This window comes from Caretta caretta, chromosome 14 (assembly GCF_965140235.1).
Source record: "Caretta caretta isolate rCarCar2 chromosome 14, rCarCar1.hap1, whole genome shotgun sequence".
NCBI lineage: Eukaryota > Metazoa > Chordata > Testudines > Cheloniidae > Caretta > Caretta caretta.
The window spans coordinates 8,035,331-8,053,336 of NC_134219.1; the positions used below are offsets into that span (position 1 = coordinate 8,035,331).

Genomic DNA, 18,006 nt, shown 5'->3' on the forward strand with positions numbered 1-18,006 from the left:
ACGATCCTGAGGCCCTGAATGTTAATGACACTGAGCTAGCTTTGCTCTTAGTTGGCTTATGGAACTTGCTGCACAAACCCAGCAGGGACAAGCTTGTAACCCGAGCTGCATCAGTTACTTTATTCATTATGTGCATTAATAGAATCCTCACTCCCAAGTCTAGTCACCCAGTCTCCTGATATATCTCAACAGCTGTACATGTGGTCAGCTGTCCAGCCCAGCCCACAACCTGCTCTACTTTTGCATCACACGGTTGACATTTGAAAATGCTTAGACACGCCAAGACTTTGAAGACCACTTGAATAACTTGCAGCATTCCTTCAAGTAGGCAAACCTAACTCGACAGGGCAGTCATCGCCCGAGACAGTCTGCCCTATGCACTCCAGTGCAGTCCAGCCATGGATGAAGGCAAAGCACTGAAAATCCGGCTGACTTTCTCTGTTATTTTGGTTGGCATCTCTTTAATGTTTGCAGCTGTGGTGACTGATCACTGGGCAGTGCTGAGCCATAGAGTGGAGCATTACAATTCCACCTGTGAGGCTGCTCACTTCGGGCTATGGCGGCTCTGCACAAAACAGTTTTATATCCAAGACAAAGCTACCAAGGAGCGGAGCTGTGGGCTGATAACTCTGACAGGAGGTACGTGCTTGCATTCGTTCCACTTACACCCTGAAAATGCATGGGAGAAAATGTCAGGCTATTCTTAGTGACATCTTTTAGGAAGTGAAAAAACATGCAGGAAAAAATACGGTTCTTGTTTCCATTGCACTTCATCTTACAAGATGCAAAACGTCGATTTGGTTTTCATATTAGCCTGAAAATACACCTCACTGTCACATTTCCTTGAGGCCTTATCCTAAATGTATGATGCCCTGCCACCATATATATCTGTAAGCATATTTAATACACTACTCTTCAGCTCTTTCAATCCAGCAAAGACAGTGGCTGGTATAAAGGGGACCAGATAGGAGAAGGCAAAAGTCACAGAGAGAAATCAGGAAGAAGGATATTTTCCCACCAATGTTTTGCTGACATCTACAACCCTGCAATGACTATGCAAAGCCATACTCAGGCAAAACTTCCATTGAGCCCACAGGGCATTTTGCCTGAGCGAGGATTACTGAGTGGGGCCGATATCTGTTTCACTAGAAGGAGTTCGTAGTTCAGAGAGCTATGCCAGAACCACTTGTTCTTGAAAGCTCCTAAGTAATTCAAAAGCTACTCTTCATAACTAGTATTACTTAGGGCAGCCTGGAACTGCATGCGATGGTATATTTCTCCAAGTGCCAAAAATGCTGTAAATTAAGTGAAAAATAATCTATAAGTGATTTATGAGGTCTCCTTAAATTTAATACAGTGACAGAAAGCAACTGTGCTCTGTGTTTGTGATGAAAGAAGTCTAATCAAACACTTTTCTTCATACTGCGTAGTTACATATTCTGAGAGTAGTCCCATTGAAATCAACAGGAAGGATGGTAGACTGCCACCCTCGCTAGTTTCCTGGAAGAGCATTACATTAGCATGATTTGTGAGAAGTTGTATTACATTTTTGCTGATTGCAAAGTCTGCTGCAATCATGCAATATGTGCTAATACCCCTTTCCTGACTTTTCTAATTTCAAGAGGCTAATGGCAAATTGGATTATTTCCTAGACAGAAATTCTCCTGAATAACAGGATTCCCTTCTGATGACCACCCCAGGTTGAAGTTAAAGTTAGATTTTAATATCTTTGTAAATTTGCTATGAAATCATATAGTGATGATTCTCAGTCTGTCTGGCTAAACTATTTATTATTAGACAGAAGAGGCTGATCCACAGCATTCAGATCTGAATTCAGATCTGGCTTTCCACCACAGTTGGGGGCGTTTGAATTGGGAGGTTTCACTTAGCCCCATTTCTAATTAATATAATAAATACATTCTAATATAGCTAGTAACCTTGGCTATACCATTGTCTCTGCACGTGTAGGAAGCTTTATGTTTAAGGGGGAGACAGACAGATTGGGTGAAATACATAAATACCAGACATTGTTGGATAAATTTAAAACTCGTAAATATCCAGCTGTCTCAGTAAAACAGATTCATCATCTATACAGCACAAAAGCGTTAGATATCTTTGACAGACATCAGCATGTGCTTGCATGGACATCTCACAGCTGTGCTATCCACGCCCTCTGTGCTGGCTTCTTAAAGTGCAGAGTAAACAAATGGGTAATTATGGAGACAGCGAGCTGAAGGCCTCTTTGGAGCAGCTTGACTGCAACAGTGATGACCTTTAGATATTGGATAGGTGGGTATACTTTTAAAGGGCTTGACAGATTCTCCTGGGATTTGATGAAATTCAGTTTCAAAACCATTATATTCAATAACACTGAATTCTTTCATGTGTGTCACTGGAAGTTCTAAAAGAGCTCTTTACAACCGCTAATTAAATACTCGCATCGCTGCCGTTAGGTAGATACTATTATCCCCATTTTTACATTAGGGAAACTGAGGCACAAGAACAGGTTTCAGAGTAGCAGCCGTGTTAGTCTGTATCCGCAAAAAGAACAGGAGGACTTGTGGCACCTTAGAGACTAACACATTTATTTGAGCATAAGCTTTCATGGGCTACAGCCCACTTCATCGGCTGCATGCAGTGGAAAATACAGTGGGGAGATTTTATATACACAGAGAACATGAAACAATGGGTGTTACCATACACACTATAATGAGAGTGATCAGTTAAGATGAGCTAATACCAGCAGGAGAGGAAAAAAAACCTTTTGTAGTGATAATCAAGGTGGACATTTCCAGCAGTTGACAAGAACATGTGAGGAACAGTAGGGGTGGGGGAAATAAACATGGGAAAATAGTTTTACTTTGTGTAATGACCCATCCACTCCCAGTCTTTATTCAAGCCTAATTTAATGGTGTCCAGTTTGCAAATTAATTCCAGCAGTCTCTCGAAAGCTCAAATAAATTTGTTAGTCTCTAAGGTGCCACTAGTACTCCTGTTCTTTTTGAGGCACAAGAGGGGTCAAAGGCTGGCCCAGGGCCAGCAGCGTATTAACGCCTAGGCCAACAAGGCCTAGGCCTAGGGTGGCAAATGTGCAGGGGCGGCAAATTTATAATAGCAGCCAGAGGCTGCTTCCCGCGGCGCTGGTTCGCGCCCTCTGCCCCAACTCCACCCCTTCCCCACCCCCATTCCTCGCCCCCTCCCTGCCCCTATTGGTCCCCTTCCCCAAATCCCTGGCCCGGCCCCGCCTCCTCTTCTGAGCGTGCTGAGTTCCACCCCTTCCCCCCTCCTTCGCGAAGCTGTTTCGCGCACAAGCACTGGCAGGGAACAGGGAGAAGCAGGACCCAGTGGCGCGCTCAGGGGAGGAGTCAGAGGCGGAGCAGAGGTGAGCTGCGGCGGGGGGTGGGGGGTGGGCGGCAATTATTTCAGGGCCTAAGAGCGGCAAAATCATTAATCCGCCACTGCCCAGTCAAGAAAGGCGAGTGAAACAAAAAACAAAGGTTCAGTAGGTGACCTGTGTGTCAGTAAATCTGTTTTTCTGCAAATCATATGCTATCACCATCATTTGAAAAATTACTGTTATTTACCACTTGGTTAATAGTTACCTACCCAGCCCTACTCAGGGGGAAGAGGGATAGCATTGTTTCTGGTTTTTATTACTTGTTGAGCTTAGCACTGTATAGAATATAGTGGGCAACTTCAAACTTGTAGTCTTATGGTTTAAGGCAGAGAGATTTACATTTTAGCCACACATTTAAAGGTTGTTGACAAATTGGAAAGGGCTCAGGAAACTGCTACAGAGAATAACAAGATCCAGTGGCTCAGAGCTGAGGCTAGACAAAATCAGACTAAGTAATAATTTTCAAGTGTGGATTATTCACCACTGGAACATCTTACATAAGGATATGGTGGGTCCTCCACTGCTTGGAGACTTTAAATCCAGATTGGATATCTTTCTAAAAGGCGTACTCTACCTCAGTCAGAAATCAGTGGCTTGATTAGGAGTCACTTGGTGCAATTCAATGGCCTGTTTATGCAGGAGGCAGATTAGAGTATCATAATGGATGAATCTACGAAATTGAGTCAGGAGTCCTAGGTCTGGTATGAAATTCCTGTTTGAATGTGAGCGAGTCACTTCACCTACCTCTTGTGCCTCAGTTCCTTATCTGTAAAAGCGGGATAACAGGCCTCACCTCACCTAGAAGATGCTATGCAAGTGCAAAGAATGATTATTTTTATGCCTTTCAGCAGACTGTAGAGATGGGCTCAAGCCATTGAGTTCAGATCCAAGGGTCGGGAAGTGTGTGAGCCAAGGTTTTGGTCTGTCTGTGTTGTGAAGGATCCCTGTGAAAGACCATATCTCATGGAGTTTAATTCATCTACGTCAGAAGGACAATGGGTCACTCTGACAGTATTCAAACCTGCATTTCCAGGGAGCTTAGGCATTCCAGACATTGATATAGAGTGCTAATGGATCACATTCAAAGCAGTTGGAGATATCCGGGTACACAGGTGCATGGTTTTGTTGGTAGCTAGCCAAGGATGGCCAGAATTTGGGAGGAATATATCACGTGGCTGCAGGGGAGAGAGACATTAATGGCAAGAACCCCTGTCCATGGTGGGCCTCCTGATTCACCGGTGACACAACTTATTCCTTCCAGCAGCTCAAATCATTGTTGGCTTCTTTATCACTTTCCCCTGCTAGTTCAGCTGGTTTTGCGGAGATTAGACAGACACATAAGCAGGAATATTCCAGGGCTCACCAGGCCCTACCCAGTTTAGTTTACAGGAGTTGATCTGGATCATAATGGGTTGCAGGATACACAAAGTAACGGGTCTGTTGGGAAGTGATCTCAGCATCAACTCAAGCATGGCTATCATTATACTAAAACACAAACTACCGCCTGTAAGTTAGAACACAGCTGCCATGTAAAATGCTGTTAGCATCTTCCATTGGATTCCTATCAAACGACGCAGAACTCCCTTTGATTTTGAGATGAGCATGAAGAGCAACCTCTGTGGCTCTGTACTGTAAATGGGTTTGTTCATGAGCACAGGAAACGGACCTGGGTCCCAAGGAGATTTTCATACTTCTACATAGCCATTTTCTTGCCTTCTTCAGAAATAAACTAGTGATTCTCCCTCTCTCTCACTGTCAAGAGCATGGTGATAAAAAGTGTTAGGGGACCTGAAGAAATAGAGATAGATCATATCCCTTAAAGCACCGGTGGCCAAACTGTGGTATATGAAAAGCTGGCTGGAAACACGGTGCTGCCTCCTGTTTCTCGTTTCCAGATGGTAAATTACATAGAGGAAGCCAGGAATACATTAAATATTGTCCTAACTTTACTTTTCCATGTAGGCAATTGCTGTAGTTGCCACGGGATGTTCTGTGATTGTGAAAAGAAGGGGAGGTGGTGCATGCAATCATGGACAGTAGTAGAGATCGGTTGGGCAATTATGAATGAGAGGTGAAGTGGTCCAGGCAATCATGAGTGGGAAGGAAATTAAACCCAGTGATCCTGAATGATAGTGGAGGTGTCCAGGCAGTCATGAATGGCAGCAGAGGAGGTCCAGGAAAATCATGAATGGAAAGGGAGTTAAGTCCAGTGATCATGAATACAAGGGGAGCTGGGCTGGGTGACCGTGAATGGGAAGGGAGGTGTCCACCAGAGACTCTGTTATGTTGTGGACCATGCTATGAATATGTTTGAGAACCTCTGCCTTAAACAGAAGCTATTCATAGCTCATTGATAGGTTTTTTTTACTAGCTCAACAGGGTAACTTCATGGCAGAGATATCACAATTAGGGGTAGAGAAAAGCCAAGGATCCTGCAAAGCTTTCATCTATTATGAAATCCATTTTAAATCCCCATTATGTAAACAGAGTGTGACACAAATGAGGTGATTTTTAATTCATGATGTGGACTGTAAAGGATGGAAGTGGCGCAGGTCTGTTGAATAACAGGGGACTGTGTTGATAAAGAGATTCCTGGGACTAGAACAGAGTAGTTTAAATGATGTGCTGAAGCATTTTTATGATGACCAGTGAGTTAATTGCTGGGTAATACCGTTGTTTTAATTTGAGCAAAGTTAGTAAAAGGACCCCTCCTCTCATGCTAGAGGCCCAGGGAGACATGACTCATTGATGCATATTAATTCCATCAAAATTAACCCAGTACTCACAGGGTAGAATATTTGCTTGTGTTTAAGGTTTGCCACTTGCATTCAATGAGGCTGCAGCCATGTAACTTAGGGTACATCTACACTGTAGCTGAAGGTAGGGTAGACACACTTGGAGTAGCTCCAATCGAACTAAAGCACTAAAAATAGCAGGATAGCCACAGCGGCATGAGAGCAGGGCAGGCTGGCCATGCTGAGCACAATCCCCTCTGAAATCCAGGCTACCCCCAGGCAGCCAGGGTGATGCCACTCTTTCTAGTGCACTGACTTAATCAGAGCTAGTGTGGGTATGTCTGCCTGAGCTGGAAATTACACCTCCAGCTCCAGTGGAAACATACTCTGAGAGAATAAGTCCGTCTACCACTTCCAGTGCTGCGGTGGAAGATCCCCTGCATTTCATGTGCAAAAAGCCTCTCCCTGCTGATCCATCGTAGCTTCATGCAACCTGAACAAACTGCTCCAAAACCAGTGCAGAAGCGTCATCCAGCCAATTTCCTGTGGTACAATTTCCTGTGGAACGCAAAGCTGTGGCCCTTGCCCCCGATCAGTTCATGGATGGTTGATTTTTGGACCCTGGCTTTGCATTAATCAGCACAAACCAGGTTTCTCTTCTGCCAACACCTCACTTTTCTGGAGACTAGTTAAAAGCAAAACCAATGGCTTAAAGACTAAGCATTTCCATTTTGTCTTGGTTCCCCTGCCCTCTGTCACAGGGATCAAAGGATCCCAACAACAGCCTCCATCTCCCCAGCATGGAGCAGCATTGATACATATTCTCAACCACCCTACGCTCACTGTCAAAGGGATGAGGCTGCCCCACGCTAGTCCCCCAGTCCTGATTGCTTGGAGAAACTTTGTTCTCTTGTGTGCCCATCGCTTGCAGTTTTAGCCTCAGTATGCAGCAGCTTAAACACAAAACACAGTCACAAGTCTTTGAGTCCAGACATGTTTGTTCCAATCTTTTTCAGTGATAAAAGACAAGCAAATGAGCAGAAGCTGAGAGACAGAATAAATATCAGTTTATAAAAAAAAAATATAATAAAATAGCTACCTCTCAGAGGAAACTTCAGCTAATGAGCCCATGCTCATTAGTGTGTTATGCATGCTGCTCTGTAACTGTCTGATCTGCTATTGGAGAGAAAATAAATACCGTACTTGTAACAGCAACTCCAGAATATGCCATCTACGCTGTAGGAGACATGAAAAGAACTAGGCTGATAAAGTGCAATATTATGGCATCTTATTACTATTAAAATTAGCTCTTTAAATATACACAGCCCTTTACAAAGGTTTGTCTACACTGTGGGGTTGCTCTGGCTGCAGCCGTTCATGCCCAGACCCTGATGTAGTGGCTCCGGAACAAAAGCCTAGTGTAGACCGCTAAAGCCATAAACTGCACCAGAGATGCTTACCCTGGATTCATACTGCACTAATGGCTTTGTGAGTCTACACCAGGGGTTTGCACTGGTTCAGCTGTGGCTGGCTACCAGTGGCTGAAATTTCCGGGGTGCAGCAATGAGATGAGCAGCCTCACAACCCATTGACTTTATAGTCTTTTCTTCCCAACTTCTTCCGTCCTCCATTATTTGTTCTACAAATTATGATCATTTGTGATCCAGAATGGTTAAATTCCCTGCAGTCTTGGAAGTATTCCTCAGTTTTACTATGGCAAATATAACCCCATGGTACAGTAAATGTGAGATTTTTAATATAGCCTGTAAAGGCAGGGTTGACCATAGTCTCTTCAAAGTATCCGGCTGATCATTAGCAAAGCACAATCAGACAATTTAAGGTCCCAGTTGGCTATGTTTGCAGGATCTTGTTGATTACACAACTTCCATCCAAATTCTTGGCAAGGGGATGTTCTCTCAGCTATATGTACTTGTCAAGATCTCAGTTAAATGAGTTATAAATAAATGCTAAGTGCAAATAAACTCCCTCCAAATGGTACAGCTGGCAAAGCTTAATGTCAATGGGCATCATCCCAACAGACCCTTCCCCTCGCACTCACTCCAGATGCTGAAAACATTATTTTTTGCAGGCACAGAGAGATGCTTTCCATCCTGAGTCCCCAGTCTTTGTTCACAAGGGTCACACCACAGAATAGCTATTTGTGACACCAGTAGGATAGCCCAAGGAAGCCTGGGACAGTGGGACCCTGCTCTGTTATACGAAAACTCCACTTGCTTCATTGTGTTTCAATAGACAGTGAAGCTTCACTGAACTGTAAAAAGATTCCAGGCTGCAAAACCTCATCGATTCGAGCTACTAGCAAGGCAGCGAATTCTTCCCTCTAGTCCCTGCTACTTGTCTTAACTGCCAGGAATGGCAAGAAGGCAGATAAACCTGTCAACACCAGTGGCAAAGAGCCTGAAACAGGAGAGGGAGCTCTTATGCTCACAGCCAAGTCAGGGGGCAAGCTAGGGTGCAGGGACTCTTCCAACCCAAGGCAGGCAGGGGAAAGGAACTCCTTCTGATTTTAGCAGAGGAGAGGGAGCTGCATTCCCCATTACTTTCCTTACTTTAACCCCAGCTCCTTCCAGAGGTGTGATGTCCCAGGCAGCTCCCTGGCTTGGCAGAGAGAGCATTAGGCAAGGAAAGAAGGAGGGATGCCATTCTGGAGGGGGTGAGTTGGCAATGGCAGAAAGGAGAGGAGGGGAAGATGCAAAGCCAGCCAGGGGGGTGCCAGTCTCAGGAAATACCGCATGGGGCACTGAGGAGGCAGGAATCTGCACTGGCTGCGGCTGGAAGGAAAGAATTTTCTGTAATTCCTTCTTAAAACAGAAAGGTTGACTCCCTAGGCAGCGCTTTCTTTGGGAAGAGTGTCCGAAGTTTTGCCCGATGACAGCCTTGTGATTGCTTTATCTCTGCTTATGTTGCCGGCTGCCTTTCAGGCAGCATCCATTCACCTGCTCAGACATAAAACATTCTATGCCAATTTCTCCTCTCCTCTACACATGTGCAACCCCTGGGAAGTCAGCAAAGTCACCAGATATTCATCTTGGTGTCAGAGGAGAATTCACCCCTCGTGGACTCCAAACCATGTCCTTTCTAGGGTTGCCAACCTGCCAGGATTGTCCCAGAGTCTCCAGGAATAAAAAAATTAATCTTTAATTAAAGATAATGTCATGCGATGGAGCCTCTAGGAATTCATCTGACCAAAGCTGGCAACCCTAGTCCTTTCCCAAGTACCTCAGAGGCCGCTCTGCCAGCAGAGCTTGCCGTGCATAGTAAATATAATGTACACAGATCAGATTACAGACTGGCTAAAGCTTAGCACTTCTTCATGCACTTGGCCACCAGCTTTTAGGAAATCCAAGTTCCATTTCCTTTCCTTGATTCTCGTCACAATCCCCTGTGCGTGTGTAATATGCCGCAGAACGGTCCGAGGCTACGCTAAGTGACATTAGGCCTGATCCGAGAAACCGATGGGGATTTACATATCGATTAACGTTCTATTATTTTATATTAGCAGCTTGTGGAGAGGTCAAGTGCATTTGAAACCACCAGCAGGACGTTTCTAGGTGATGAGTTTGTGTTGTTAGGGTTTTTTTGACTGGCATGGATGAGAAGTATTCTCTAATAACGGAAGCGTAGGCTCAAGGCCCATTAAAGCCACATAAAACTCATGTTTAAGTACTTTGCTGGATCAGGGCATAAATCACTGTTTAAAGCCCCTCATTGCCTGGTTTGCTCTTAGATGAACTGCATACCGGACATGTCTGCAGCAAGTTCAGGATTAAGGTCCCATTAATCTCTACCCATTTGAATTTTTCAGTTCCATGACTGTAAAAGAAAATTTTATTTCCCTAATTTTGGTTTCTTAAACTCAGTTATTCTTAGCAACTGATATTCTCCTTTGTTCTTGTTCAGACCGTAACTGTTCCTACTTCAAACACTTCTCTCCAGGGCAAAGCACAGAGATATTTGAAAGAACCACCCAAAAAGGTAAGAATTTGCTTGGACGAATTCTTTACTAGCATTACGTGACCTGAGTGTATATGGGAACTAATGTAAAGGGTTTCACCAGATTTAGGGCCCACTGAAGTCAACTGGGAAACACCTATTGACTGTACAGGGACTTAGAACAGACAGTTGGCACTGAGATGGGCTTCATATCCCACTAATCGATGCTCTGGACCAGCCGAGGCACCAGATTCCCGGGGAGACCAATTTTCAAACAGCAGCCCTTTCTTCTGTTGTCCATGTCCCATGTTTGGTTTCTGCACAAATTGTTCCTTAGGCACATGAAACTGGCATTATACATATAAGGGCCAATTTGGAAACCCCAAAAGCCTTTCCACCATATGTATGGCACTCACAACACTGACACTCCCTCCTACCTCTAAACAGCAACAACAAAGGATATTAATAAAATCAAAATAAATAAACAAACAAAAATCAAACCCCAAGCAGACTTTTGACTCCAATGAGAGGGAGGTACCCGAGGCTCCACGTAGCCCCCTAAGGTCTTTGCTATTGCTATAATGTGACAGGCACTCAAAGAAAGAAAGATCTAGGCCACAGCAAAGATACCCACATCTGAAATCTGACCAGATAGTGTTTACTCTGCTTGCATGCGGAAAACTATCTGCATCTCACAGACGATTTAGACCCTTTCTAATCAGTCCTTACTAAAACCTTATTTTTAGCATTAGTTTGAAGTGCTTGCCTCTCTTACTGAGGACACATCTCCTTACATTTTGCTACACAACACATTGTAGTGTGGAGCAAACTAGACACTGATTGCATTTCACATAGTAAACCACCTGCTTTGCTTCCGCTGTAAATAAAAACGGTGGGAAACCCTGCAGCATATGGTTTTCTAAAGAAGCAATTTCCCCCAGACACAGGGAAGACTGTGAATTTGAAATGATACTCTGAGTGGAATAAAGAACAAATATCGGAGCTGCCTGCTTTTGTTACCCATTTATACGCTATTATATCCATCCATCCAATCTGAAAAATGTCGCCACTACATTGTTAGTCACTTCAGAAGAAAGTTGAGAAAAACGTCTTTTCTGTGAAGAGAAGGAAAAAGCCGAAAGCATCACAAAAGGCTCCTAAATTGCAACTAACTCTTTCAGGCGGTTCAAACACATAGCAGATAACACACAGGAAAAAATTTTTAAGAAAACGTCAATAGAACAAGGAGTATGAAAAAGCAATGAGACCAAAGAGCAATATGCTTTGGCCTACTACAAAAATAGCTTCATTTCTATGGAAGCCAATTAGAAAGAGGCAGAAAGATTCTTCATGATTCTGCTTAGAAGATAATTTCTAAAGAATAACATGGAAGGCAAATAGCACCAAGTGATGCTATGTTTCATGCCTGGCTACACATGTTAAATATTAAATGCATCTGAAAACTAATGCAATATGTAAGTGAAGATCTGAATTATTCAACTGGCAATTTCTCCCCTCCATTCAGATATTGAACTGTGTTTTGGCTGGGTGAATTATCTTACACATAGCTTAGCTTGGCTGGATGGAACACCTTTGGAGCAAGTTTATTCCCATGCTCTTGAGAAGCTAGATTTTCACAGAGCTGGGAAACTTTGTTTTGCAGGATGAGGAGAGGATGTTGCTGTGTGATCCTGGGTAAGTCATTTCACACACACACACGTACGTCTGTTTCCCCTTTCCCTTTCTTGCCTATTTAGCTGTCGAAGCTCTGGGGCAGAAAACTGTCTCTTAATATATGTTTGTATATTGCCTAACACTATGTGGCCCTGACGACAGTTGGAGCCTATAGGCGCTACTAAAATAAACATGTATAATAAAAATAGCATTGCTTTCTATTAGCTGCTTTTTTAAAAAAAAAGGAAAATCTAGATAGAATAATGGAGTGAAACACGTTTAAAGATTTAAGACCAAATCTCCACCCTCTCAGATAAAACCTGTATGGGAGGAAACCTAATAAACTAAAAAGTTGGTCATGACAATTTATTACCCTATTTTAAGCTACTTCTGGGCTTTTCTCCTCCAGATTCTACCCCAAGCCAACTCAGTTTAAACATTTGCAGGGGATGGTTTTAGGAAGTGATGGCAAAGCTTCAAACAGAACATGAGGTCTCGTGTGCTCATTTGTGAGGCAAAATGTGTTTGTACTGCACCTAGCACAGTGGGGTCTGGGTCCAGGACTGCGGCTGGTCAGCACGACTGCAATACAAAGAAATAATAATTATGGCAACATATTCTTATGCTCACCTGTTTCATCATAGTGCTGGGGGGGAATTGTGAGTACAAACAGAAAAGTGCCCTGGTCTGACCCTTTTGTAATCCCATTGGGCCCAGGGCAGACAATGTAACTACTTGTGAGGGTGCGGCCTAGTCAAGTGAGGACCAGGCCCGGAGTTTCTATCATGTCATTATGTGTGTCATTTGCTTTTTTCTACCAGGGGCGTTTAGAAAGAGTCTTTGTCCCTACTCTTTTGAGTCTTGCGTCTGCTCCCACTGAATTCAGCAGGGGCACGACCAAGACCCCTAGCGGCTCACCACACTTCTTCTGTGCTAGAAATACTTGGTTCTCTTGGGCCAGTTATCTGCATCAAGGAAAGAGCAGCTGTTACGATTTTAAATGTTTTCTTTCCTTTGCTGAACTGATCCCATTGCAGAGGCATGGTGGCGGGCGGGAGAACACAGGAAGTCGCACCCATTCATCTTTCTCTCCCTCTGTTTTGCCTCGCCAGAGTATAGCATTTCCGCTGCAGCCATCGCCATCTTCAGCGTGGGCTTTGCAATCATTGGAACAATCTGCATCCTCTTATCCTTTAGGAAAAAAATGGATTATCTCCTGAAGCCAGCGTCCATGTTCTACACCTTTGCAGGTAGGCCATTTGGTGAGACTTAAAAGAGATGTATGCACTTAGATCTTAGGGCAACGAGCGTGACAGAGAGCGAGATGTCATGAAGGCTGCATTCATCTCCTTGCAGCAGAAAGGCAGATCATTCCATACAACTGAACTTATGTTATTGAGCTCTGAAAATTTGCCTGACAAACAAGAGTCAGCTCTGGGAGGCTATTCTGTGTGAGTGTATCTGAAATGTTGGAACACTGTAGAATCACCTCGAGAAAATGGGTATTTCTAAAATATTCAGTGTTAGACCCTGCTGTATAGCAGGGATATGTGGGAGATTCTAGGGATAGAAATCTGTCCAGAAGACATTGAGCACCAGTGTCAAATCCTCAGCACAAACCTGATGTAGGAAGGGGTGTCACTCATGATCCTGAATACGCTTCAAGGTTCCCCTGTTCTTGATAAGGCATCTGCCACTACATTTTCTTTTCCCTTGAAATGGATTATTTCCATGCCATACTCCTGCAGAGCTAGGCTCCAGCCTAACTGTCTATGATTGGTCCATTTAGCTCAGTGCAATCGTATTAGCAGGGAGTCCGTTAAAACCTTATGTTTTTTATTATAGAAATAAGGCTTAACCTGCTTCACAGCCCAAACTATGTCACAGCATTCCCGCTCGATGACGTGGCGGGAGGGGCACTGTTTTACTTCAGGAGGCAATGGGGGGGCCTCTTGTCCCCCACCCCATTCTGCATTAGCACTGCCCAATGTTAGAAGCATCAGTATTCAGCACAAAGGGTTTGCTGAAATCAGGGCTGACTAACACTAGGTCTTTAGACAAAACCTCCTTTACGTCCTTGATATCTCTCTTCAGCTGGCTCATTGGCTTTAACTGCTGCTAGTTGTTCCATGAGTCTTTGATGGGCTCTCAGCTTAACATCCTCAGCATTTTTGTTTTTTTTTTTTTGGTCTCCCTGATCCACAATTCCACCATCAGTCTCTGGATCTCATGTTCTTCCTGGGCTGCCCGGTACAGCAATTGGGCCAGTTCCAATGGCGTGTTTTCTTCTGTGGCATCCGGTGCAGAAAGGTGCTCAGGTTTCACCTGACCAGCATTTATGAGTAAAAGTCTAAGCTCCTGAAATGGAGTTTTTGTTTTATAGGATGTTCCCTTCTCCTTACATCACTTTTCAAGGTCTTTTCTGTGAAGACTATCATCTGACAGTGGTTCACTCGTTGTGTCTAATCTTGAACCTTTCAAACTCTCAATATCAAGTTTAAACTTTTAACAGAGCTGGGTTATGATCTATAAATTCAGTTGACCTGTGGCATGTGAATCCTGCCAAGACTATCCCAGTGTCAAGCTGCCTCGAGTGGCTCAGGAGAATGAGTACCAATCTCAGGGCAGACCCTTAGGAAGCAGGTCACACTTTGGGTACTGCGATCTATCTTAACACCTGACTCTGTGACAGATGGGCCCTGACCCCAACAATCAGAACCATATTCAGGTTACTCCCAGTCCCAAAGGCCCAGTCACTTACCCCAGGTCAATTACCAATGATAATGCTTGTAGCCCATCCTCTAATAAGTGAATTAAAGATTTATTAACTAAGAAAAAGAAATGAGAGTCATTGACAAGGTTAAAGCGAGTAAACACACACACACAAATGAGGTTTAGCCTTAGGTTCCAAAAGGCAATAGGTGCTTCTATAATAAGCAAGCTCGATGTCCTTAGGGCTAATCCAGGCCAACCACTACGGATCTTTGGCTTATGCTTAGTAATTCTTGACCCTCAGAGTCTAAGCAGCATAAAGATAAAGTTTCTCCCTATTTGGGATTTTTATTCCCTTCCCCCGGAGTTCAGGCTGATGGAACGAATCCCCATGCACGTCTCCGCTTCATGGCTGTGAGGGAAACAATCAACAAAGTCTTTTGTCCTCTGATGTTTCACAATGGCTGATCTGGTAACCCTCACAGACAGGCCCTAATACCTTTTGTAGGAAGCCAGCATTTTACATGAGTTAATGCTTGTTTCTGGTGAGTTACCCAGTTACAGATCTCACTGCTAACATGAGGGACAGATGTTCTAAGTGAGATTACTACATGCCGCATCCTACCAGCATTTCATAAAGTCTAAACACTAAACACATTCTTACAAACTTAACATCTATTTTAGAAAAGTTAACACACAGGTGAGCCAGACTAGTTTCCAGCTCTGCATATGTCCGTGTTCCGTTGAGGCCTAGAGGCCTTGGCATGAGCTGGCACCTGGTCTGCCAGTGTGACACAGGGCACAAATCAAAGGTCACCTGATTCAAGCCTCAGATTATGACGCTATCTCAAAAAAACATGATGGTTGAATTTTCACTGCAGCCAGCACTACCTTTTCAACCCATCCTCCTCTTGCCTGTTAAATACCCGATGGTACTTAGGTAGCTCAGTGAAACAGGCTTTAGAACAGCCAGCTCCCAGAGAATGCTTTGGTGACCAAATGCATGATTTTAATTCTACTGTTTTCCTTGCTGTTGAAATGCATAGCAGAAAGAGTGAATTACACAGTGTTTTCTTCACTTTTCAAGAAGCCCTACTTTACAGTCACAGCTTCATGAAGCACTGTGTGGCTCTGATCGTTCCCAGCCATGTTTAGCCTTAACCAACACCTGCCCATAGGACTTTTTGTTTCTCCTTAAAAATGAGATTTACAAAGCTGCCTAAATATAAAATGTTGTTTCTAGCTCAGATATAAATCACTGTCTGAATTCGGGTGCCAAATTGGCAGGACTATTGGTCCCTGTTGCATGGCATTTCTTGTGCCTTACAGCTCAAAAGGTGACTTGATTACAGCCCATATCCAAACAGGGAGCAGATATCTCATACTCCAAGGGCTCTTAGTCTAGCAGACAAAGGCCATACAAGATCCACAGTGACTGAAATTTGAAGTAAGTAAAATTCAAACTGCAAGTACAAATGTTTACAGTGAGAAGGGTGACCGGATGTCCCGATTTTATAGGGACAGTCCCGATACTTGGGGCTTTTTCTTATATAGGCTCCTATTACCCCCACCCCACCCCCACCCCCACCCCGATTTTTCACACTTGCTGTCTGGCCAGCCTAACAGTGAGGGTAATTAACCCTTAGATCCGCTTGCCAATGGATGTGGTAAGTTCTCTGTCCCTTGGAGTTCTTCAGTCCAGACTGAAGATCTTTCTAAAAGACACACTCTAGTTCTACAAGAAGCCAGAGGGTACGATGCAGGAATGAAGTTCTATGGCCTGTTATGCAAGAGGTTCAATTAGGTGATCTTATTGATCCTTAAAACCTATGAATCATCTATGAACCTCACTGCGTAGTCTTCTAACCAGAAACACAGGCAAAGAGGTCAGTTATGAACGAAAGCAATAAGGACTGAAACCCCTGCTCTCCAGCTCACCCCTCTCTTATTTCTCCAGGCCTGTGCATGATCATCTCTGTTGAAGTCATGAGACAGTCTGTGAAAAGGATGATTGACAGCAAGGAGACTATCTGGATAGAGTACTACTATTCGTGGTCTTTTGCCTGTGCCTGCTCCTCCTTCGTCCTGCTCTTCATCTGTGGGATTGCTCTTCTGCTAATCTCTTTGCCTCGCTTCCCACAGAATCCGTGGGAGTCTTGTATGGACGCAGAACCAGAGCACTAAATGTCTTCATCTAGGCTCACTGCTTACGCAATACCAGAAAGGGCTACAAAAGAATTGATACATTTTTTTTAAAGTGTCAGGATGGTGGAATATGAAGACAAAAGTGTCCTTAGTTAAAAACCAGGTTATTGAACCAAAGGGAAGTTCAATACTAATTATTGTTTGTTGTTGTTGTTTTTTTTAAAAAAAAACAGCTTGGGTTACTCAATTTGTACCCTCAATCCGCTGAATGCTGGGCAAAGTCATCAGCAATTTGGGAATGCATTCGGCAAATGCAGTTGAGGGAAAGTGAGAGAGCACGAGATGGTTTAATGAGAAGGTGCATAATCTAGTGGTTAAAGCACAGGACTGGAGTTGGGAGATCTAGGTCACATTACTGGCTTGGCCACAGACTCATGGTGGGACTTATAGCTTCTCTGTGAGTCAGTTTCCCCATCTTTACGATGAGAATATTGCTTCCCTATCTCACTGGGGTGGTGTGGGGCTGATGTTTGTACATAATTTGGAGATCCTCCCATTGGAAGTGCTGTATCATGAGCAGTGTTACAATAAAAGAGGTTTAGGGATAAAATCACCCTTACAAATGTAACGCCTAAACTCTACAAATTATTTCGTTCTGCCGACCTAAGCACTTGTCATAATTAAAACTCCTACGAGGAGTCCAGTGGCACCTTAAAGACTAACTGATTTACTTGGGCATAAGTACTTGGGCATACTTGGGCATAAGATCCATCTGAAGAAGTGGTTTTTTTACCTATGAACGCTTTTGCTTATGCCCACATAAATCTGTTAGTCTTTAAGGTGCCACCAGACTCCTCGTTGTTTTTGTGGATACAGACTAACACGGCTACCCCTGTGATAATTAAAAGTCCTATGACTCCTATTGTATTTGAATGCTAATGGCAAAGCCAAGCAAGTACTGACCTGTAGGGACAACGTTTTCCTTTAATAAAGAGATGGAATCCCCCACTGAGGTACGATTCCTGTTTTCAGGTCAGTGGTTTTGGGGGATGAACCATACAGGTGTCTGCTTCACTGTAACTCAGAGTGGTACTTCCTGTACAGAGCTTCACATTTGTGTCTTGTTGCTGACCTTTTGTTGGAACAGCCCACTTGATGCTTCTGTTTTGTAAAAGCATTTTTAAGCAAGAACTCTCTAAGGGAACTGCCAAGGCGGGATGGACATTATAAACAAAGCTGAGTGAATCTCACGCATTAAAAAACCGCTGTGATAGCTGTTATTTATGCGTGTTTGAAAGAAATTGTATACTGTTTTGTTCATCACAGTGTGTGGAACAACCACACAGGAAGCCAACTGTATGATGTAAAAGTTATTCATTGTACTGCATC

At 43.7% G+C, this 18,006-nt stretch overlaps 1 protein-coding gene across 1 annotated transcript; it reads left to right on the top strand.

The window, feature by feature from the left end:
* The first annotated feature begins 339 nt into the window (after window positions 1–339).
* On the top strand, window positions 340–17,648 carry CACNG1 (calcium voltage-gated channel auxiliary subunit gamma 1). Its single transcript, XM_048818998.2, has 4 exons — window positions 340–639; window positions 10,054–10,128; window positions 12,873–13,010; window positions 16,430–17,648. The coding sequence occupies exons 1-4, from the start codon at window positions 399–401 to the stop codon at window positions 16,654–16,656; spliced, it is 681 nt and encodes a 226-aa protein (XP_048674955.1). The 5' UTR covers window positions 340–398; the 3' UTR covers window positions 16,657–17,648.
* Window positions 17,649–18,006: the final 358 nt, after the last annotated feature.

Excerpts from the sequence above, each read along its gene's own strand:
- CACNG1 (XM_048818998.2), top strand. The coding sequence starts at position 399 with ATGGATGAAGGCAAAGCACTGAAAATCCGGCTGACTTTCTCTGTTATT. Across the intron at positions 640-10,053 it reads GCTGATAACTCTGACAGGAG|ACCGTAACTGTTCCTACTTC; the intron begins GTACGTGCTTGC and ends GTTCTTGTTCAG. Across the intron at positions 13,011-16,429 it reads CATGTTCTACACCTTTGCAG|GCCTGTGCATGATCATCTCT; the intron begins GTAGGCCATTTG and ends TTATTTCTCCAG.